Raw genomic sequence first — 23,028 nt, 5'->3', positions numbered from 1 at the left:
GCAGTGGGCAGAGACTGGGGGTAAATGAAGGTTACAGACCAGTCTTTCAAGCAACCACGAACCAGACACTCACAGCAATACTGTTAGTGCACTGCTGAATGTAAAAATCCTATTTTAGAAATCATGAAGGTTTGAGGTAAAGCTAACTTTAAAACTCAGAAGAAAATCACAAATGTACCCAAGAGCCTCTTACACTCTAACACTAAAGTGACAATTGCTTTTAATTCTTACCCAGCCAAAGTTATTTTTGGTGGTGGTCCTGGAAGAGTTGATCCTGAGGGGAAAGCAGACCCGTTGATTGCAGATGGTAAGGCTCCACTGTCAAGCTGTGTAAAGTCAAAGGCAAGCATAATTTGAATTAGTATACATTTTAAAAGTTTATTATACCTCCCCCCCAGGCATAGATAAAAATGATTTTCTTCTGGAGGTTTATACCACGATCCCTTTACAACAACATCCAAGCCTTGTTATCACCATGGTTCTGCTAACTCCTGAGCAGGTTCCAGCCAAGGGTTTCAGTAGAAGTGAAAGGAGTCCAGCCCCAGTCACCTCACCCACCAGACCACAGGACGCCCTGGGGAGAGGAAGCCTGACTGTGGACAAAGACGGAAACAAGCCAAGGATTCAGGGCCAAGCCATCTACAAGCTGACAAGCAGTTCACACAGCTGTCAGCTGGTTGCCCAGTGTTATTGCAGTGGACATCTTTTTCACTTTTATGAACTACAAATTCGGAAATAAATTCAATAACATATTTCTATAAACATGTTCTTTAATTATTATTATGTTCTTAGTATAACACAAGATATCTTGATATTTGAAATCTCATTGGCAACCATTACTTTTTCATCTAATCATAAAAATTTTTGTAATCAATTTTAACAAACTCAAAACCACTGTCCTAATCTCTGCATTATCTGTGTCCTTTGCTTTCTTGGTTCTCACGTTCTTTTATTGTGTATTATCCATTCATATGGCTTACAGGGAAAGGAAAGGGCAGCCAAATCAACACTGACCCTTATTTTCTTAAAAGAAGCTTGAAGAAATTTCAACTGTTGAATAAGTTTACATTTTGAAATTATTTGTGTATATCACAAACATCCTATCCTTGTCCCTTCCTTCTTGAAAACCTGAAATTTAAAAATAAGCTTTATTTAAGAAACACAGTTTTGGAATTTCCTGGCAGTCTGGTGGTTAGGACTCTGTACTTTCACTGCTGAAGACCTGGGTTTGATTCCTGGTCAGGGAACTTCCCTGGTGGCTCAGACGGTAAAGCGCCTGCCTACAATGTGGGAGACCCGAGTTCGATCCCTGGGTTGGGAAGATCCCCTGGAGAAGGACATGGCAACCCACTCCAGTACTCTTGCCTGGAAAATCCCATGGACGGAGGAACCTGGTAGACTACAGTCCATGGGGTGGCAAAGAGTTAGATACGACTGAGTGACTTCACTTCAGGGAACTAAAATTCCACAAGCCACTCAGTGCAGCCAAAAATAAAAAAGAAGAAGCATGATCTTGGGAAAACACAATTTATATCTTCCTTTTCTCTCTTCTGCTTCTTTTATCATTGTGTGTAATCATTCTCTGGTGGTGCCTAAAGACACTGAGAAACCACCCAGGGTCCAGCTTCTTCATTACAAATCCCCCACCACAGTCTCAGAGGGGAGTCACCACCAGAATCACCCTCGTGGGTCTTGCGAGAGGTGGGGGGCTCTGTGTTCCTCTCCCCGCTTTGCTAGGGGAAAGTCTTCACCAGTGACTGCAACTGCTCCCTTTACAGTCACCCAGACACCCAGTTATTGGGCCCACATCTCCTCCTGGCAGTCCACGAGCAGTAGACTTCTCTGGACTTTTGCCTTCTTTTGAGGACCAGACAGAATTTCTCTCTTTCTCTTTTGCTTATTTAGCCTCAAAGTAAAGCAGAGAAAAAGAGGTCTTTTAAGTAAGAAGCCTTCTGTCACGTTCCACTTCCTCCTGCTCTCCCCTCTCACTTGCTCCATCCCTGCCCCATCAGCCTCCTGCCCGTCTCCAGAGCCCGCTGAGCCTTTACTGTGTGTGCATGTCCCCATGCCTGAAAGGCTCTTCCACGTGACAGTCACGTGGTTCACCTCTCCCTCTCTCTCAAGATTGCTCAAGTGTCACCTTCTCAGTGGCGCCAACACCGACCGCCTTGCTTAAAGTCGCCACCTGCCTTCCTCCTCCCCAAACCCCACCTCCAGTGCCCCTCCTCTGCTCTCCTAGCATACAGTATGATTTATTTATTAGGTCTGCTTATTGTCTGTCTCCCACACTGAAATGTAAGCTGCGGGAGGGCAGAGTCATCTGGTCTGCTTTGATTTGTTTTGGGGGTTCACTTAATATTGGCTCACTGATGTAACCCAAATGGCTCAGGCATGCTGCCCTATTGAAGGCCACCCTCTACAAAGGCCTGACTCATGTTAGCTTTGCTCCGGCCCTCAGTCCACAGATATAACCAAGAATTGAAGGTCTCTGCTCTTTGGAGCTTGTATCCCTGTGGGTGGACACAGGCAAACACACAAACTGACAAGCACAAGTCAGTGACAGTGCGTGCAGAGACTCAGACGTGTGCTGTGCAGTGAGTGGCCGCCTACAGCGGGGACGCACGGAAGGCTCTTCTGGAGAGGGGACATTTTATAGCAAGACTTAAGGAAAAGAGTACATTTGTCATATTTAATCTATGCACATTATGATGTAATCATAAAAGTATTTTAAACGAAAGAGCATTTTCCTGATGTGGACAAATATTCTAGACTGAGTGAGGGGTACGTGCTAATGGGTGTCAGCACCACAAAGGACACACTCAGCAAATGGGGCAGAACCTTCCCTCCAGAGGCCACAGGGAGGGACAGGCTGTCTCACCGAGCCAGCAGAGGACGGGGTCTTAGACGCACTCTGCTCTTCCCAGTGCCTAACATGGGGTGAAGGGGTTGGATACGTGGTTTAACCACTGATTGTAAAACAGAGGATAAATATACTTTCTGAGTAATTCAAACTTCAACAATTGAAATTTCAAGACACAATAATACCCTATTGCATTTTTTTTTATTAAAGCAATAACTCACTTGTTGTGTAATGAGATTTAATTTTGCTGGTACTGGCAAAAATCTTCCTACTAAAGTAGTCATGGGTTTAGGGACATCTGTAAGGAAGACAATTACAATTAATTGATAGCATATATTGTTCCTTTTCCACTTGCACATGGAAGAAAGTACAAAATGATAATGTATCATGAGTCTAACATGTACAAAGTCATTTACACTTCTCTTGATCCTATTTATGTTTTCTATAAAACCTTTCTGGTCAATGTTTTCAGCTTGGGTTTTTTTGTTTGTTTGTTTTTACTTATTACACCTTTTTTCTTTGTCATAATGCTACTTTACTTGAGCTTCCAGGGGTATTACGCTAAAAAATGTTGCCAGTGCCCAGGTTCCTAAGCTCTGTGCCACGGAGCCCTTGAGTGCTGCAGCACTCACCAGGGAGGCACTGGTCACACTGTCAAAGACAGCACCGCACCGTCTGTAGGATGACACACAAACTGCTTTCAGTTTATGTGTATTCTTCCTCAGACACTAATTTAATAGGATGCAAATACTTATTAGGCTATTGGGAGCAAACTACTGAAGGTTGGAACCGACACATATTTCTTCAGCCTAAGAGCGCTATGAAGAACACCCATGAGACTGGTCCCTGTGACACTCCATGTTTGAACTGGAGTGACAGAAGTCTCCTGACTGTGAACCTGCTGAAGGCTTTGTGCCTCCTTTGTGTGGCGTTTCCCTGAGATTTATGTCACTGAATGCATCTGTTTCACGGTGATATTTAATGTGTACACAGTGACAAAGGAAGCTAGGCTGGAGGCTGAGCAGTTATGATGATATGACAAGGAAATAGACGAGGAGAGCATTATGTAAATCTTCCTTCCGGGGATGATCCAAGGCACTAGGATTTTGTCGTGTTCCAGAAGGTAGGGAATTGGGAAAGAAGCCTTCTCTGTCTGCCTAGAGGATCAGAGGCAGCTCTGACCCACAGGGACTGGAGCCAGAAAACCCATGGCTGGTGTGCAGCAAACTGCTCCTGGAGGTGCTTGGCATTGTAGAAAAGTAAATGCCTTAGAGGCATGTTATCTGTCCCTGGATAAGGAGACTATTTGCCCTGGGCTCCAAAGGCTCACTGAAATGGCATCAGGACTTAATATTAACTTAAATTATGACAAGGTCAGTGAATCATATGATAATGAAATATTCTGGTTAATTCAAGCTTTAGGGTAACACAATTATGTACATAGTACACACAGATGCCCAGCTTTTGAATATTAGTGTCTAACTTTTGTAAACACAATCTTAAAACGATGTCATCTGACCTTGTTTAATCATTCATAAGTCATTTGATGGTAATCAAGTAGTTCTAGATTATTTATTATTGCATCAGTTTAAGGAAGTTTCTGAATAAATCAATGGCAGATAAGTCAGCATTTGATAGTTATTTCAGAACTCATGATGATTAAAGCAGAGTGGTGGTTCTCATTGACTGCATTAAAACGTTTACATTAAAATGTGTATAATTTTTGCCACATCTGAACAGCCAACTCACTGGCTAATCTGGGAAAGTTTGTTTCAACCCAGGTACCTCTGGCCACACAACTCATGGGTATGAATAGTTGCCTGTTAGGATCACAAAGCTCTCCATAGCTAGCAGAAGGAGAGGACAGCTATCTAAGAATTTGAGATAGTCAGAACAATGTACATAAATTAACCTACAAAGATGTCTTAACTCACTAAAGTGGGCTATTCAGTTCAGTTCAGTTCAGTCACTCAGTCGTGTCTGACTCTTTGCGACCCCATGAATCACAGCATGCCAGGCCTCCCTGTCCATCACCAACTCCCGGAGTTCACTCAAACTCGTGTCCATCGAGCTGGTGATGCCATCCAGCCATCTCATTCTCTGTCGTCCCCGTCTCCTCCCGCCCCCAATCCCTCCCAGCATCAGAGTCTTTTCCAGTGAGTCAACTCGTCGCATGAGGTGGCCAAAGTACTGGAGTTTCAGTTTTAGCATCAGTCCTTCCAATGAACACCCAGGATTGATCTCCTGTAGTGGGCTGTAGGGGTTGCCAAGTTGCCTGACTGCCTATTTCACTTTCACTCTACATACATATTCACAAACATATTCACTTACCAACTTCCATGTGATATATGACATATTTTTCTATTAATTTACTTTGTACCTGACTGTAGATAATTATTTTGGTCTTGATACTGAGGAACCAAATGAAGTGCTTTTAGTTCTCTTGTGCCAGAATTGTCTATACACAGCATTTGTGTACCCCCTTTCAACTGACATATCACCTAAAATGAAAAATAATGATCAGGTTTCATTTTTAAAAAGATATCCAGTGATATGAATCTAAGTAAATTTAAATCCGAGAACACAGTTCTTTTAATCCACAATTTAAGTTTTAATGGAAAATGGTAAACTATATATATATTCTCACTTTTTTACTCTACAATAACATGCTCTCTGAAGGCACCACAAGGCAAAAAAGTCCCCGGGGAAATGTCTTGTGAGATGTGTTCAGTGTGTTAAGGAAAGTTCCTGCTCACGCCTTTCTCTACAGGTATAGGCTTAGGGTAGGGCACAGATGACTATGAGCCAGAGTTCCTGTCCACCTGTCCATGGACTCCGTGGTCTTCAGGAATGGAGAGAGTGTGCGCATTTGCCACCCTGGCCCCACTGAAATCCAGTTAACTGTATGAAAGGCTTTGTCCCCCGACTCCATGTCTGTAGCTGGTCAACTGCTTAGAATAATCTTTAATTTTATGACAGTTGTTCTCTCCTGCCATATGCACATGTTATTATTTAACATGTAATGTGTTTTTAAGGTACCCATTTATTTCATTTCCTACAAGTACAGTTTAGAAAGTTTAATCCAAGTACTGGAAAATTCCAAGAAGCCATGTCAATCTTTCTGGGCCTGACCAGCACCTTCAGACCACCTAGTTGGATTCTGACCATATATAAATCCTCAGCAAGCCTGGTGAGTCAACCAGTCACACCAGTCAGGCCAAGCATGGACTCAGCCCTCCCTGCGGGCAGCCCTGTCCATGACAATGTAGTATGAACATGAAGGTAAGAGAAGCCACTGTTTCTGACTGCACAAAGCTTCTGATTGCCATGGTAAAATCACAAATACCCAGAGGAACTATGGTTTCTGTTGTCAGGTTGCCTTTGGGTTTCCTAGACAGGAAAACCCAAATAAGCTTAAAGGACCAATGTTACCAAAATAACACACATACAGCCTATATGAATGAGGTGCTTATCACCAGCTCACACCTTCAGATCATCCTGACACTGGATAAGAGGCCAGCATTTATGTTCCATTGGAATTTTATTTGTGTTTAGAGGATAATCATAGCCACACAGGCACAGGTGCACAGACGGTCTGAGTGGACTATCCAGGCCTCTGCCTATTGCACAATTCTGGACTCCTGAGGGACACAATCCTGTCCTTCCTGTGAGCATTCTAATATTACTCAAGAGTCTGGTGTAATTGGAAGAGTTCTCATCCTGTTCACCTGATCAAAGTGTCCTAGAAAAGCACTGCTCATTCTAGAGTATTTTCCAGTTAAAGTACACACCTTAGGTTTAACGTCTCCTTTCTTGGAATAGAGAGCTGATGGTGGGGACAGCAACTGGTTCTTTGGACCTTTTGCCGAATGAACGCTTGGGGCTGGATTCCCCAGGTTCCCTCCCTTTTTGGTCCTCAACACACCACTTACAAGCAGACTATGCAACATCTCTGTTTTCTGATCCATAAAATGTAGATTAAAATAATGTCTACCCTACAGAATTTGTGTGTATTAGTAGCTCAGTCGTGACTGACTCTTTGTGACTCCATGGACTGTATCCTTCCAGGCTCCTCTGTCCATGGGATTCTCCAGGCAAGAATACTTGAATGGGTTGCCATTTCCTTCTCCAGGGCCTCTCCCCAAACCAAGGATCGAACCCAGATCTCTGCATTGCCGGCAGACTCTTTACTGTCTGAGCCACCAGGGCAGAGTTGATAGATTAAATAAAATGACACACATGCAAACCTATCACATAAACCACAAATGTTACTGATTCCTATCTTACTTGAGTGTTACTTGGTAGGAGGGATTTGGAGGCAGGCACGGAGGAAAGCAGCTTCTGCCCTGCAGCCACAGAACTGCAGCGGTCCCCTCCCACTAGCATGCCAAACCACACAGGTCAGCAGCTGGTCCTTTCCTGGGCCAACCCTGGGTCTGCCTGGACTGAGGTGACTTATGGCTTCTCTCTTTAATGAATACAGCAGTGTCCTAATCTTTGATTTGCTAAGATCGAGTAGAAATGAGAATCTTAGACGTGAAAGGAACATTAGAAAGACTCTAATTGCATCCCTGTTTTCATAGATAAGACAACCAAAAATGCTGACTAGACAAGTAAACAGAATACAAAACAATGACTGAAACTATTTTACTGTTGACTTAGTAATAATAAGGGTCGAACATTTAACATAATGTTAGACACATTTTCTTTGGCATAATTACCATTGGGTTAGAGTCTTTCTTATGAGAGCAGCCAGAGGCATCCTCTGCTCCTTGAGATGATGGGAACTTGCAACATGACTCCTGGGCCAGAGGATGCTGAAAAGTTGCTTCCTCCAGATTGTTACTTGTGATAGAACCAGCTGCTTCCTTGATTTCAACCTGAAAAAGAAAACATGATCTTAGAAATCACATTGTGGACACTGCACTTTACAGTTGCATAATACAGAAAATTCTTTGTAGAAGTTACATTTTTAAAGTAAACAACATCCTTATGCTTAGCGTCCTCTCTTCCCCACTATTAATTTGTCCTCTGGGGACACAAGTCATCTGACCATCCTGGCTGGGGATCGAGAACATCCAGAGCATCAGGACCATCTGCCCATCAGGTGTGGGGATGTGACTTCGATGTAACCCTCTTGCTGTTTGAAAAACACGGTGTGGGTAATTCTGTGATTGGTCACCTCCCCCTTGAGCTTCTAGACAACCCCCTACTACAAAAGAGCTGGCTGCCTTCCTTTAAATTGCCTAAAATGCTTCTCCTTAATCATCGTTCTCAGAGCACGCTCATTAAGTTGTATTAATGCTTTAGTCTGTTTTGCTTTTTCCTCAAGAAGCCAGACGTCTTTGCTGATGTTTCAGTGATATTTATATTTGGAGCTTCCCAGGTGGCGTTAGTGGTAAAGAATCCTCCTGCCAATGCGGGAGACATAAGAGATGTGGGTTTCCCTGAGTTGGGAAGATCCCCTGGAGGAGGGCATGGCAACCCATTCCAGTATTCTTATGGACAGGGGAGAATCCTATGGACAGGGGAGCTTGGCGGGCTACAGTCCATGGAGTAGCAAAGGGTTGGGGACATGACTGAAGTGACTTAGCACACATGCATATTGTAACTTACAATGTATTTATAGTAATGTTTACAATTAAATAGTAGAGCTTCCCTCACTGAACAGTAGAACGACAATTAACATGAAAACAGTGAGGGTAGAGAATAACTGCCAGCTTTGCTTTTTAAGCTATCCTGTGCAACAACTCTGCGACACATCAGTAAAAGTACCAATACTAGGGAGAAACACCAATGATGTCATTGAAAATCAGTGGAATTTAAAAAACTAAGTAGTCTTGATGCTTTACAAAAAATTACCATTAAAGTGTTTCAAAAAAAAATTACCATTTAAGTGTTTCAAAATCATAATTATATAAATATCTATAGTATATGTATTATATATCTATAATACATATACTATATAGTCAGCTAGCCACTTCAGCTAGCAAAGTTCTATATATAATATATATACTATAAATACATATAATTATATATTATATTATATACATTATATATTATATGTAATATATAATGAATAAAATATAATATATAATGATAATATATAATATATAATAAATATATAGTCATATAAATATATAATAATAATTATATAATTTTATTTTTATTAAATTATAAAATTTTAAAATTAAATTATAAAATGTTTAAATTAAAATTATAAAATTTTAATTATATATAACTATATATTAATATATAATGTATATTATATATTATATTATCTATTGTATATATAATAGAAAAAATATGTATTACATATATATATGTTTGCTAGTTGAAGTCAGCTAGTTGACTGTATATATATAATATATACTATAGATATAATATATAATTATATATATTTATATTATTTATATATTATATATAAATGTATATTATATATTATTAATATAATAATATATAATATGTATGATTATATCATAATTATACATATTATATTTATAATATGTTATAATTATGTGTTTTATATATTAAATATATTTTTATATATTTAATATATATAATCAGAGAAGGGAATGGCACCCCACTCCAGTACTCTTGCCTGGAAAATCTCATGGACGGAGGAGCCTGGAAAACTGCGGTCCATGGGGTCGCTGAGGGTCCGAAACGACTGAGCGACTTCACTTTCACTTTTCACTTTTATGCATTGGAGAATGGCAACCCACTCCAGTGTTCTTGCCTGGAGAATCCCAGGGACAGGTGAGCCTGGTGGGCTGCCCTTTGTGGGGTTGCACAGAGTCAGACACGACTGAAGTGACTTAGCAGCAGCAGCAATATATATAATATATAAATATATATTATATACAATTATATAATTACATATTTTATATATAAGTATATATTTATGTTTATATATAATTAATATGTAATTATTTATATATATTCATATATGATTACTTATATATATTATATAACTATATACAATTATATATTTACATATAATTAATTTATATATTGGAGAGGGCAATGGCACCCCACTCCAGTACTCCTGCCTGGAAAATCCTGTGGACGGAGGAGTCTGGTGGGCTGCAGTCCATGGGGTCGCTAACAGTCGAACACAACTGAGCGACTTCGCTTTCCCTTTTCCCTTTCATGCATTGGAGAAGGAAATGGCAACCCACTCCAGTGTTCTTGCCTGGAGAATCCCAGGGACGGGGGCGCCTGGTGGGCTGCTGTCTCTGGGGTGGCAGAGAGTCGGACACGACTGAAGCGACTTAGCAGCAGCAGTAGCAGCAATTTATATATAAATTATATAAACATATCTTTATAAATTTATAAAATATATATACATATATAAAATTTATATGTAATATATAATTATAATTTATAATATATATTTATAATTTATATAATTATAAACACATAATTATATTGTATAATATAATACATATAAATTTTACATATAATACATATATATAATATATATAAATAATACATATATATTACATATAAATTTTATATATATTTATGTATAATATAATACATATAAATTTTACATATAATACATATATATAATATATATAAATAATAAATTATATACATATTTTTGTATATATTTTATATATATTTTTGTATATATTTTATATATATTTATGTATAATATAATACATATAAATTTTACATATAATACATATATATAATATATATAAATAATACATATATATTACATATAAATTTTATATATATTTATGTATTATATAATATATGTTAATTTATTATATTAATATACATTGTTATATTATTATTATATATTTTTAACGTGCTTCTTTTTAAAATGTGATAATGTAAGGAGATCAGGAAATAGCAGTCAACCCACAATTTATATGGTCTCTCCCCTTCCCTAACCTCCACCTGTGCAGGTGAATTTTCCCAAAGGCCAGGAGGCAGATCATAAAATCCTTCAAAGAAGATGGTGATTCTAAGGTAACATTCTGAAGACTTTCTGTAAGATCACAACAGAGACAACTATCTTTCAAAGTGTGGGGACTGACTCAGACTTGAAGATCATCTAACTTAAAATCTGGGACCCAAACAATTAATTATTTTCATGGACTGGCAAATCCCCTAGCATAGCAGACTAGTATCTAGGTATAAATCTTTTAAAAGATATAAGAAAGTTTAGCAATATTTCAAATTATAACTTTTTTTAGACATTTCAAATTTTACAGAAATGTAGAAATTTTCAATTTTCTTCTGCTTTCTGCTTTGGGGAATTGGTCATGGACATGTCATCAAAGTTTAGATTTTGTTTTTTATTGAAGAATAATTTTATTTTTTTAATTTATCAAAATTTAGATTTAACTTATCTCCCTGTAATTAACAGAGACTTACATAGTAAATACATCAGTTCCTCAACCCCATGCCACTGATACTTGGACTACTTATAGTATAGTAAAACCCTATTTTTACAGAATAAACAGAGATCAATATGTGGAAATGAATTTCTAGAAAAAGGAAATTAGCAACTGACCCTGAATATTTACTGAAAAATAATTCCATTCTGTTTAAATGATTAACATGTTTGTGCTAAATCTTTTTCATTTTATTAATAAATTTGGAAACTGTCAAAATATAATCATGTGACTCAGATGGTAAAGAATCTGCCTTCAATGTGGGAGACCTGGGTTTGATCCCTGGCTTGGGAAGATACCCTGGAGAAGGGCAAGGCAACCCACTCCAGTATTTCTGCCTGGAGAATCCCATGGACAGAGGAGCCTCGTGGGCTACAGTCCAAGGAATCGCAAAGAGTCAGACACGACTGACCGACTAACACTTGGAATTTGACAATAAAATTATTTTAAAAAAGAAATATCATCCAAATAGTCCCTCCTTTATTTAGCTAAAGTTGAATTACATTAAAAGATAATTTACTATTTTAATGAGCTAATTCCCTTCCTGTTCTGGTGAACACTGAGTCCACTTGGCACAGGAAGGGAACTGTGTTTGGACCAACAGGCAAAACATACTGGGACACAAGTTTGGCCTGGTAGCAAAATGGAATGTCGGATACTTCAAGCCATCTGAAAAGATTCCGAGAAAGACCTCTGCGCTGACTGAAGTCTGGAGGAACAAGGTGTGCCCTCTGGTTTCTCTAGGCCTCAGCCTCTCTTTCCCAACTTTCCTGTACACTAAGGAGCAGTGATTACACTAAAAGAAAATCAGAAAACAGGAATCTAAGCTCCTGCTGCTATGGTTAATGATATACAAACAAAGTCGGGTTCCAGCCATCTTAATACCAACTCAAAAATATTCCACACAGGCTTAATTTATAACTTACTAAAATTAGTTAGTGGTTGAGTAATCTAATTTTCCAAACTAGATCCTTCTGGGGGACCAGTACACATTTCCTTGGAAATCCTTTTCTTCCTTTAAAAATTGATTTTTTAGTTTCAGCAAAAACAAAACAGAAAACAGGAATTCCCTGGTGGTCCAGTGGTTAGGACTCTGTGCTTTCACTAACCAAAGTTCAGGTTCAAAATAAACAAATAAGAACAAAGCAGAAAATTACTAGTGGTTATCCACAGCAAAATGGGGTAGCTGGCTGACAATTAGTATTTCATATAGACTCTAATTTATATTACATACACTTGAGTAACAGCTACTTAATAGAGCTCTAACATCGTGATTTCACGGCTCACCAAACACAAGTACTAACTGTAAGTCCTACCTAGCAGCGAGTCCTAGCTGTGGAAAATTCTTAAAGAGATCGGAATACCAAACCACTTTACCTGCCTCCTAAGAAATCTGTACGCAGGTCAAGAAGCAACAGAACTGGACATGGAACAAAGACTTGTTCCAGATTGGGAAAGGAGTATGTCAATGTGTATATTGTCACCCTGCTTATTTAACTTATACGATGTATCATGCGAGATGCCGGGCTGGATGAAGCACAAGGTGGGATCAAGACTGCCAGGAGAAATATCAATAACCTCAGATACAGAGATGACACCACTCTTATAGCAGAAAGCAAAGAACTAAAGAGTCTCTTGATGAAAGTGAAAGAGGAGAGTGAAAGAGCTGGCTTAAAGCTCAATATTCAGAAAGCCAAGATCAAGCTAATCATTCCCATCATTTCAAGGCAAATAGATGGGGAAACAACAGAAACAGTGACAGACTTCATTTTTTTTGCTCCAAAATCACTGCAGATGGTGACTGCAGCCATGAAATTAAAAGACGCTTGTTCCTTGGAAGAAAAGCTATGACTAACCTAGACAGCACATTAAAAAGCAAAGACATTACTTTGCCAACAAAGGTCCGTCTAGTCAAAGCTATGTTTTTTCCAGCCATCATGTATATATGTGAGAGCTGGACTATAAAGAAAGCTCAGCGCTGAAGAACTGATGCTTTTGAACCGTGGTGTTGGAGAAGACTCTTGAGAGTCCCTGGACTGCAAGGAGATCCAACCAGTCCATCCTAAAGGAAATCAGTCCTGAATATTCACTGGAAGGACTGATGCTGAAGCTGAAACTCCAATACCTTGGGCCACCTGATGCGAAGAACTGACTCATTGGAAAAGACCCTGCGGCTGGAAAATATTGAGGGCAGGAGAAGGGGATGACAACGGATGAGATGGTTGGATGACACCACCAACTCGATGGTCACGAATTTGAGCAAGCTCCAAGAGTTGGTAATGGACAGGGAAGCCTGGCGTTCATGGGGTTGCAAAGAGCTGGACATGACTGAGCGACTGCTCTGAGCTATGAATTACAAGTCTTATAAATCTAAAGGGGAAAATGTGTAAAAGGCCAGTGCATGAAAACTCACACTGCACTTGTTTTCACAGACACTAGGGCTTCTTTCCTAAAGCTGCTTTTAAAACTTTTCAGGAACTTCTCTGGTTATCCAGTGGTTAGGATTCCCACTTCCATAGCAAGGGGCACAATTTGATCCCTGCCTGCAGAGCTAAAAAAAAAAAAAAATTCTAGTTGTTTCCCTTCTCTTTTGTTTTTTTAATCCCTGCTGGATTAGGCCATGTATTTTTTTTTAAATATTTATTTGGTTGCACAAGTTCTTAGTTGATGCACGTGGTATCTTCGATCTTCCTTGCGCAATGTGGAATCTTGGGATCTTTAGTTGTGGCATGTGGGATCTAGTTCCCTGGCCAACGATTGAACCAAGGTCCCCTGGATTGAGAGTGTGAAGTATTAGCCACTGGACCACCAGGGAAGTCCCTGAGTCAGGCCAGATCTGACCTGGGGACGAAGGACCCAATTCAGCATCAGGGGGGACGCTTGGCGGTCTAATGCATCTCGCTTTTAGCAAGGGATGCGCCTTGTTGGGAATGGTGAGTCCAATAGCGATGCTACTGACAACACAGGGAAAATCGAGGTAAAAGCCGAAAGTCCTCCCTTTCTACTGGGGAACGGGAGCAGGGGGAGATGCGCGATGTGGATCTTACTGGAATCACGCGGACACCAGGGTGGGCGGCTCCGTCCCTGGCCCAGGCGCCCAGGGGCACGACGGCAGAGTTCCTGTGCGGGGTGAGCAGGGAGGACAGGAAGTGGACGTTGTAGCCCTGCGGCTGCGGGGCGGCAGGAAGAACGGCGTCTTCCATGGGGTTGAGCTCAGGGAGGCTCGGGTACTCCCCCAGGAGTCCCTCGTCTTCGTTCTCATCCACCAGGAGCTCCACTTTGACCTTGCTCTGGCAGTCCCCGCCGAGCGCGGGGTTGAACGCGTGCAGCAGGGGCTCCTTGGGATCCGCTGGGCCCAGGTACGCGTCCTTGAAGACGTGAAAATCGTCTTCCTCGTGCTTTACCGCCACCGGAGTTTTCAGGGGAAGGTTTTCGGGAACGAACTGACTCTCGGCGCTGAAGAGGTCTGTCACCATCTCGCCTTCGGGGCTGGACATGCTGCCCAGCAGAGGGGCGTCTTCCATGGCCACTGCGGGCGCCGAGGCCCGGGCATCGCCCCGCACCTGCAACGACGCGGCCCGGTCAGCGGCGGCCCCCAAAGGGCCCTGCAGCCATTCCGGGGGGCCCGCGGCTCCTAGGATCCCATCCAATCGCCCGCCACTCCCAGGATCTGAGCGGGGGTCCCGACGCCCCCAAGATCTGACCCGGAAGGCCCGCCGCTCCCAGGGCCTGACGAGGAAAGGCTCTTGCGGGATTCCCGAGGGGCCGACGGGGTCGGGGCCCGCCGCTCCCAGGGCCCGGCCTGGGGGTCCCACCGTCCCGGGCGAGGACGACCGGAGAAGGGCTCCCTGCCGGCCCGACGGGCTGACAGGAGCGTGTCCCGCCGCTCCCAGAGGAATGACGGAGGCGGGGCCCCGCCGGTCCCCAGGGGCTGACTTGGGGGTCCCGCCGCCCCTGACAGGGACGGCGGGAGAGGGGGGTCCCACCGTCCCCTCCCGTCTGTGAGCCCGAGGCCGGGCCGGGACCGCGGGGAGTGTCAGGCGCTGGAGGGGTTCCCCGCCAGGTCTCCTCAGACGACGCACCTGGGCCCGCGGGAGCTGTCAGAGCACCTAGCGCCAATGTGGGGGCCCGGCGGGGGCAAGTGTTGGAGTGGCCGTTGGAGTGGCCGTTGGGAGGAGGCGGGGCCAGGGGGAGCGGGGCGGGGCTAGGGGGAGCGGGGCGTGGCCAGGGCGGGCGGGGCGGGACTCACGACGATGGGCGTGGCCGTGGCAGGACACGTGGCCGAGGTGGGGCGGGGTGAGCGGGTGGCACGCGTTGTGGGTGAGGTGTGAATGCGGGTAGCAGACATGAGCTGGGCGGGGCCGGTCAGTGCGAGGGAATAAGCTCGGACTGTGGGAGGGCACGTGGAGGGCTGGAGGGCGGTGTTGGGCTGGGGCCCGGGACCCGCGAGTTGAGGTGGACACGGAGAGACACTCCTGGGATCAGCCGCTCTCGGCTCAGGTGGGGAAACTGAGGCCAGTCCGAGGCAATGACTTCAGATCCCTAGACTTCACCACATACTTTTTCCGCCCGGCCATTGAACACCGCAAGTGGGTGGAAGGCCAGGGGTCCGCACAGACAGGTTCCCAACCCAGCGTGCACTTCAGGTCCGTGGTGCTGGATCTCCAGACGAAAACTAGGCGTTCCTCGTCGACATAAGCAACCCAACACTGATGATGTTCTGGGGAAGAGGGAGGTGGTCAAGACCTAGAACTAACAAACACAACCACACTAACACAACGCAAGCTTAGGGTGGGTGGGGAGCTCAATACGCCTTCTTCATCAAGAAACGAGGTGGGGGCCAGGGGAGATGTGCAGAAAGGAGAGGGTGGGACATATGGAGAGAGTGACATGGAAACATACACGACCGTATGTAAACTCAGTTCAGTTCAGTCGCTCAGTCGCTCAGTCGTGTCCGACTCTTTGTGACCCCATGAATCGCAGCACGCCAGGCCTCCCTGTCCATCATCAACTCCCGGAGTTCACTCAAACTCGTCCATCGAGTTGGTGATGCCATCCAGCCATCTCGTTCTCTGTCGTCCCCTTCTCCTCCCGCCCCCAATCCCTCCCAGCATCAGAGTCTTTTCCAGTGAGTCAACTCGTCGCATGAGGTGGCCCAACTATTGCAGTTTCAGCTTTAGCATCAGTCCTTCCAATGAACAACCAGGACTGATCTCCTTTAGAATGGACTGGTTGGATCTCCTTGCAGTCCAAGGGGTTCTCGAGAGTCTTCTCCAACACCACAGTTCAAAAGCATCAATTCTTCGGCGATCAGCTTTCTTCACAGTCCAACTCTCACATCCATACATGACCATGGGAAAAACCATAGCCTTGACTAGACGGACCTTGGTTGGCAAAGTAATGTCTCTGCTTTTTAATATGATAACTAGGTTGGTCATAACTTTCCTTCCAAGGAGTAAGTGTCTTTTAATTTCATGACTGCAATCAGCATCTGCAGTGATTTTGGAGCCCCCAAAAATAAAGTCTAACACTATTTCCCCATCTATTTCCCATGAAGTGATGGGACCAGATGCCATGATCTTTGTTTTCTGAATGTTGAGCTTCAAGGCAACCTTTTCACTCTCCTCTTTCACTTACATCAAGAGGCTTTTTAGTTCCTCTTCACTTTCTGCCATAAGGGTGGTGTCATCTGCATATCTGAGGTTATTGATATTTCTCCCGGCAATCTTGATTCCAGCTTGTGCTTCTTCCAGCCCAGCGTTCCTCATGATGTACTCTGCATATAAGTTAAATAAGCAGGGTGACAATATACAACCTTGACGTACTCCTTTTCCTATTTGGAACCAGTCTGTTGTTCCATGTCCGGTTCTAACTGTTGCTTCCTGTCCTGCATACAGGTTTCTCAAGAGGCAGGTTGGGTGGTCTGGTATTCCCATCTCTTTCAGAATTTTCCACAGTTTATTGTGATCCACACAGTCAAAGGCTTGGGCATAGTCAATGAAGCAGAAATAGATGTTTTTCTGGAACTCTCTTGCTTTCTCCATGATCCAGTGGATGTTGGCAATTTGATCTCTGGTTCCTCTGCCTTTTTTAAAACCTGCTTGAACATCTGGAAGTATGTAAACTAGCCGATGGGAATTTGCTGTAGGATTCAGGGAACTCAAACCAGGACTGGGTAACAACCTAGGGGGTGGGATAGGGAGGGATGTTCAAGTGGGAGGGCATGTGGGTAAACCTATGGCTGATTCAATTTGATGTCTGGCGGAACTGCGCTTTACACAATACCATAAAGCAACTATCCTTCAATTAAAAATAAATAAATTTACTTTGTTTTTCAGGACTCTGCAAGGGTACTAGATGAGGAATTGCTAGAGGCCAGCAGCTATAGTCGCTGCCCTTTTGTGTTCAACCTCAGGATGTTTCCCTTGGCCAAAAACACACTAAGTTGTCTCAGGGTTCAAAGCATTCAGCAAGCAGTGGCAAGGCAGATCCACCAGAAGCGGGCACCTGGTTTCCATGACAAGTATAGTAATACGCTGTATTAGCTAGTGGAGCCACTTTCTGTATTGCTCCATGGGTGTATATGGCAACACAAATTGGAATACAGTGGAACCCATCACCTGCTGGCAGAGTCACCCCAAAGGAATGGAGACAACAGTCATCATCCTAGCTGGTTTAATCCTGAATTGTTTCAAAATCAACTCATAATTGATGCCAAGTAAAAGTACTGTGTACCCATTAAAACATGGCACGTTTGAAGGAATAACGTATACTTGAAACCTTCCAAAAAAAGTGAATAAATTTAAAAATAATAATAATATAAAAAAAGGTGAAAGCTTATCCTTTAGACCTCAGTTCTAAATCAGCATCCTTCACAAGCCAGGTATTCTCACCGCCCCCACACACACACACACGTCTAGGAACCCTTAAGATCCTAGGGTTCTCTTGAGAAGTTCTCTTGGTTCCTGACTTCCTCCCACTGGAATATTTTTTTAATTGGAGTATAGCTGCTTTACAATGCTGTTAGTTTCTGCTATACAGTGCGAGTGAATCAGCTACTTGTACACATATATCCCCTTCCTCTTGGACCTCCCTCCCACCCCCACCTCACCTGCTCTAGGTCGTCACAGAGCACTCAGCTGAGCTCCCCACACTATACGGCAGGCTCCCACTAGCTGTTCTACACGTGGCAGTGTGCATGCCAATCCCAATCTTAGTTCATCCCACCCCCCACCCCGTGTCCAAATGTCCCTTCTCTGCGTCTCTATTTCTGCACTGCAGGCAAGTTCGTCTGTCCTATTTCCCATGACAGCCAGAACCTGGTGGGGTTCCCGCTGTATTCCCAGTGCCTAGAACAGAGCTTGGCATGCAGTAGGTGCTCAGTAAGAGCCTTGGAGAAAATGGAAATTAATTTATTGAGCACCTGTTCACTATGTGTCAGCGCTGTTCCAGGCCCCAAGGCACGGGAGAAGATGCAAAACGAACAGAGCGAAATCCGCAGCCCTTCTTAGCAGTAGCCCTTCTCCAACAGGTGTGTGAATCCAGAGAGAGCCACTCCGCCTAACCCGAGGCCTTTTCTGCATATCTTGGTCGGTCACCTTTGTCCCAAGTGCCTGACCTTTAGCCTCCTTATCAGTTTAACAAAAGAGACAGTCCTGTGGTTAATATTTTTATTAATGGTAACATTCATACTGCATATCTAAGATTTACATCCAAAAGGGCATCTTGTATTTACATGCAATGGCCAGTCCAAGATCACAAATTCAGACCACAGCTCCGTTAAGACTATGGCTTGTTCCAAATTAAATACATGAATACTTTTACTCCCTGCTTTCAACACGTACAGCACAAACCCAGTCTTCTTCCTTTTAAGGAATATAAAATTGCATTGATGACTGCATGGATTAGTGATGATTACATCTGAAATATTTAAAACCTGAGAGACAAGCCCAAATAGGTTTGAGTGCTAACACGTCTGCTCTCGAATTCACCTGTGAATCATAATACAGACTGGTCAGTGGTCAACAGTGGATGATTCGGGGGCCCTGGCTTCAACTGGAAGCCGTGGCTGGCTGACACAGGGGCTCCTGTATCCCCAGATGCTCCCCTGACTACACACCACTGATGAACAGGGTCTTTTGTTGCTATGGTGGTTAGATGTCCTTTTTTGCTTTTTTGTCTGTTCCCATTTCCGCTTGCTTTTAACAGAAAGAGTCTTTGGCCCATTTAGGTGGGGTTTTACATCACAACATGTACATGAATAAAACATGCACGCGCTCTGCGGCCAGTGCCTTGCTCCTGCTCTATCGGTTCAGCCTCACCATCACTGGAGTACAGGACTCTTAGAGACATGAGCCCCCCCAGGACAGAGTGGTCAGAAAAATAAATACATGATTTAAAAACTGGACAGCTAAGCCTGTCATGACAGCCCAGAGGCAGTGGGTCTATTTCACTCCATGATTCTTTCTTTTTGCATTAAATACTGAAGACGATACAGCACATCATCACTTTTTGGTCAATCGCTCTTTCGAGCAAGGCACACGCATAGGAAGGGGAGGCTGTGTTAAACTCAGCACCCGTCACCTGCGACATTCTAGGAAGTCACTGAGATGACCCATCTCCCTCTGTCTCCCGGGAAACGGGAGTAGATCTCCTCTCTCACCAGGTGGGACGGCCAACCCTGACTGCCTGCGGGTCGCTCTTCTCAAGTTTGTTCCTTTCTCAGTGGCAAGTGTCCTGTTTTCCCTCCAGTCAGGTTGGGTAAAATCTGGAAGCACAGATGTGTGTTCTCCAGACACGCTATCTTCAACCACCACTTCCCTCACTCCCCATTTCTGACACACGCCCACGCCTTCTTGGTAATTTAACAGTGAAACTTGAGGAAGGCAGTCTGATAGAAGGGAATCCGGCTCACAGCTGCCCTTGGAAGGGGACTGGTCCCTCTGGGACATGGGGACACCACAGGAAAATCCCTACATAGGGATATCCACCCAGTAAATTGACACGGGAGTAAGACACCCACTATTCCACCTAAAGATTTAAAAAATAAATCTCTTGTGTGGTCTCTCTTACACTTAGGGCCTTCTGTTTTTAAGGCACTGGGTTTTGAAGACTTCAAACACGGAGAGGCAAGTGCAGACGACCGAACTAGACAGTGACAGAGGGACCACAGGACAGAAGAGATTCCAAAAGCACAAAACTTTTCTCGGTTAGTGCCTTGCATGTGCGTTGGCTGTTAACTGCTAACATCTGCAACTTAAACGATGCTTTTCTCTTGGAAGGAAACAAATGTTTACACTGCTCTGATAAAATTAAACGCCTGTAAGTACCAGGTGTCCAGTGGCAGCCAAGGAAGCGTGCCAGTCTGTTTCCAGCGAGTATGAAGCCACAACCCCACTCATTCCAAAAATTGCTTGTCCCTTAAGAAATGTAAGGTGATGGGAAGACTTTAGGGGGGACTTCATCCAATGTCCCCCAGGTTAGGAGCTGCTTAGAAGGAGTAGGGTTATACTTCACGGCGTGGAGCCTGCTGTCCTAGAAAAGCAAAAACACCAAACCTTCGCTGGAAGGAAACAAATTTTCATCCTGAAATGCAGTCAGGATACAGAGCTATTTTTCATTTGGTTTTTCATCAGAAGAGCTTCTTTTCCTTCCCAGAAGTGTTAAGAGATTTACTTTTTGGAATTGGGGCTGAACCCAAACAAACTGATGATGTCGATCATTGCTTCTCTCAGGTTCTTCCCGAAGCGATGCGAATCCTTTCATTTAAAAACAAACAAAAAGAAACAGATTACAACGTGGAGTTTTTCACATTTCAAGCCTTTTCACTTGTAATCTGAGTCAAAGAACTAACATTCTTTTTTGCCAGTTCTCTAAGCTTTGACTCAGCGAATCATTAAGTTACAGTCTGGCGAGATGTTAAGGGTTCATAAAGATAACAGTTCACGTGTCTGTGTGGGTGTTTTTTTCTTTTCCATGGTAGGTTTTTATTACGAGACACTGACTGTAGTTCCCTGTGCTAGACAGTGTGACCTTGTTGTTTACCTATTTTATATATGGTTGTATTTGTTTTGAGATCTAAGGTGTTTTTTTTTTTTTAAAAAAACCCAACAACTTATTAAGGGTAGTTTGAACAGTACTTGTCTTATTCTTGTCATATAACATTACACAGAGCAAATATAAGTTCTATGCCTCTGCTAACTGTCACACACCTTGAAGTTTCCATTAGCTTCCAACACCTTATCTTTCACAGCTTTAATAGTTATTTTTTTAATTTAATTTTTATTTTATATTGGAGTACAGTTGGTTTATAATATTGTGTTAATTTCAGGTATACAGCAAAGTGATTCAGTTACACATATACATATGTATCCATTCTTTTTCAGATTCTTTTCTATACAGGTTATTATAAAGTATGGAGTCGAGTCCCCTGTGCTATACAGTAAGTCCCTGTTGATTACCTATTTTATATATAATAGTATCTGTTAATCCCAAACTCCTGATTTATCCCTCCCCACTCCCTTTCCCCTTTGGTAACCATAAATTTGATTTCTATGTCTGTGAGTCTACTTCTGTTTCATAAATAAGTCCATTTTATCATTTTATTTCTACATATAACTGATAACCATATGACATTGCCTTTCTCTGACTTACTTCATCTAGTATGATAATCTCTAGGCCCATCCAGGTTGCTGCAAATGGCATTATTTCATTATTTTTATGGTTGAGTAATATTCATGGGAAATAGATGGGGAACAGTGGAAACAGTGTCAGACTTTATTTTTTTGGGCTCCAAAATCACTGCAGATGGTGACTGCAGCCAGGAAATTAAAAGAAGCCTCCTCCTTGGAAGGAAAGTTATGACCAACCTAGACAACATATTAAAAAGCAGAGATATTACTTTGCCAACCAAGGTCCATCTAGTCAAGGCTATGGTTTTTCCCGTGGTCATGTATGGATGTGAGAGTTGGACTGTGAAGAAAGCTGATCGCCAAAGAATTCATGCTTTTGAACTGTGGTGCTGGAGAAGACCCTTGAGAGTCCCTTGGACTGCAAGGAGATCCAACCAGTCCATTCTAAAGGAGATCAGTCCTGGGTGTTCATTGGAAGGACTGATGCTGAGGCTGAAACTCCAATACTTTGGCCACCTCATGCGACAAGTTGAGTCACTGGAAAGACTCTGGTACTGGGAGGGATTGGGGGCAGGAGGAGAAGGGGACAACAGAGAATGAGATGTCTGGATGGCATCACCGACTCGATGGACATGAGTTTGCGTGAACTCCGGGAGTTGGTGATGGACAGGGAGGCCTGGCGTGCTGTGAGTCATGGGGTCGCGGAGAGTCGGACATGACTCAGCGACTGAACTGAACTGAATGTTCTAGTGGTGTGCACGTGTGTGTACGTGTGTGTGTACCTCACCTCTTATCAATTCATCAGTTGATAAACATTCAGGCTGCTTCCATGTCTTGGCTACTATAAATAGAGCTGCTATGAACACTGGGATGCTTGTTATCTTTTTTCCCTAATGTCAATGCATTACATAAAACATAATAAGCAAGTGAATTCCAAACGCCTCTGTTAAAGGCGAACCTGGCACTGACTGTCAGGCGATGTACAATGTGGAAAGGTGAGAATATAAATAAGGATTAACTGTGCCATGCTAGGAAGGAGAGGTCACGGGTTCCATTCAGAGAACACCGTGGACCACTGCTGCATTATGTGTGCGAATTACTTAGCTCATGCACAGAGATCTTGTCT

At 43.1% G+C, this 23,028-nt stretch overlaps 2 protein-coding genes and 1 pseudogene across 4 annotated transcripts in view; 1 reads left to right on the top strand and 2 right to left on the bottom strand.

Moving 5' to 3' along the window:
• Positions 1 to 227: 227 nt before the first annotated feature.
• On the bottom strand, positions 228 to 14,795 carry TESMIN (testis expressed metallothionein like protein). The gene is made up of 5 exons (XM_055414875.2): positions 14,319 to 14,795; positions 7,582 to 7,740; positions 5,241 to 5,361; positions 3,082 to 3,158; positions 228 to 326 (listed from the first exon to the last, which is right to left on the bottom strand). The coding sequence occupies exons 1-5, from the start codon at positions 14,793 to 14,795 to the stop codon at positions 228 to 230; spliced, it is 933 nt and encodes a 310-aa protein (XP_055270850.2).
• Positions 14,796 to 17,535: 2,740 nt separating this feature from the next.
• LOC148773844 (cytochrome c oxidase subunit 7B, mitochondrial pseudogene) lies at positions 17,536 to 17,941 on the top strand (annotated as a pseudogene).
• Positions 17,942 to 18,927: 986 nt separating this feature from the next.
• CPT1A (carnitine palmitoyltransferase 1A) overlaps positions 18,928 to 23,028 on the bottom strand; it is a 57,911-nt gene continuing 53,810 nt past the window's right edge. For all 3 annotated transcript variants that reach the window (XM_055415321.2, XM_055415323.2, XM_055415322.2), the window contains exon 19: positions 18,928 to 21,029. In XM_055415321.2, coding sequence (XP_055271296.2) covers positions 20,943 to 21,029 — 87 coding nt within the window. In that variant the 3' untranslated portion in view covers positions 18,928 to 20,942. The remainder of the gene's footprint in view (positions 21,030 to 23,028) is intronic.

The sequence above is a fragment of the Moschus berezovskii genome, chromosome 25 (assembly GCF_049115385.1).
Source record: "Moschus berezovskii isolate FMDL1 chromosome 25, NW_MosBer_1.0, whole genome shotgun sequence".
Lineage (NCBI taxonomy): Eukaryota > Metazoa > Chordata > Mammalia > Artiodactyla > Moschidae > Moschus > Moschus berezovskii.
This window is presented reverse-complemented; position numbering and strand designations above follow the sequence as displayed.

What these genes read in the sequence shown, in the direction of transcription:
- TESMIN (XM_055414875.2), bottom strand. Translation starts at nt 14,795, where the DNA reads ATGGAAGACGCCCCTCTGCTGGGCAGCATGTCCAGCCCCGAAGGCGAG. An exon ending in CTGGTGTCCGCGTGATTCCA is followed by an intron (nt 7,741 to 14,318) that starts GTAAGATCCACA and finishes TTTCTTTTTCAG; the next exon opens with GTTGAAATCAAGGAAGCAGC. An exon ending in AAATAATTATCTACAGTCAG is followed by an intron (nt 3,159 to 5,240) that starts GTACAAAGTAAA and finishes TCTTCCTTACAG; the next exon opens with ATGTCCCTAAACCCATGACT.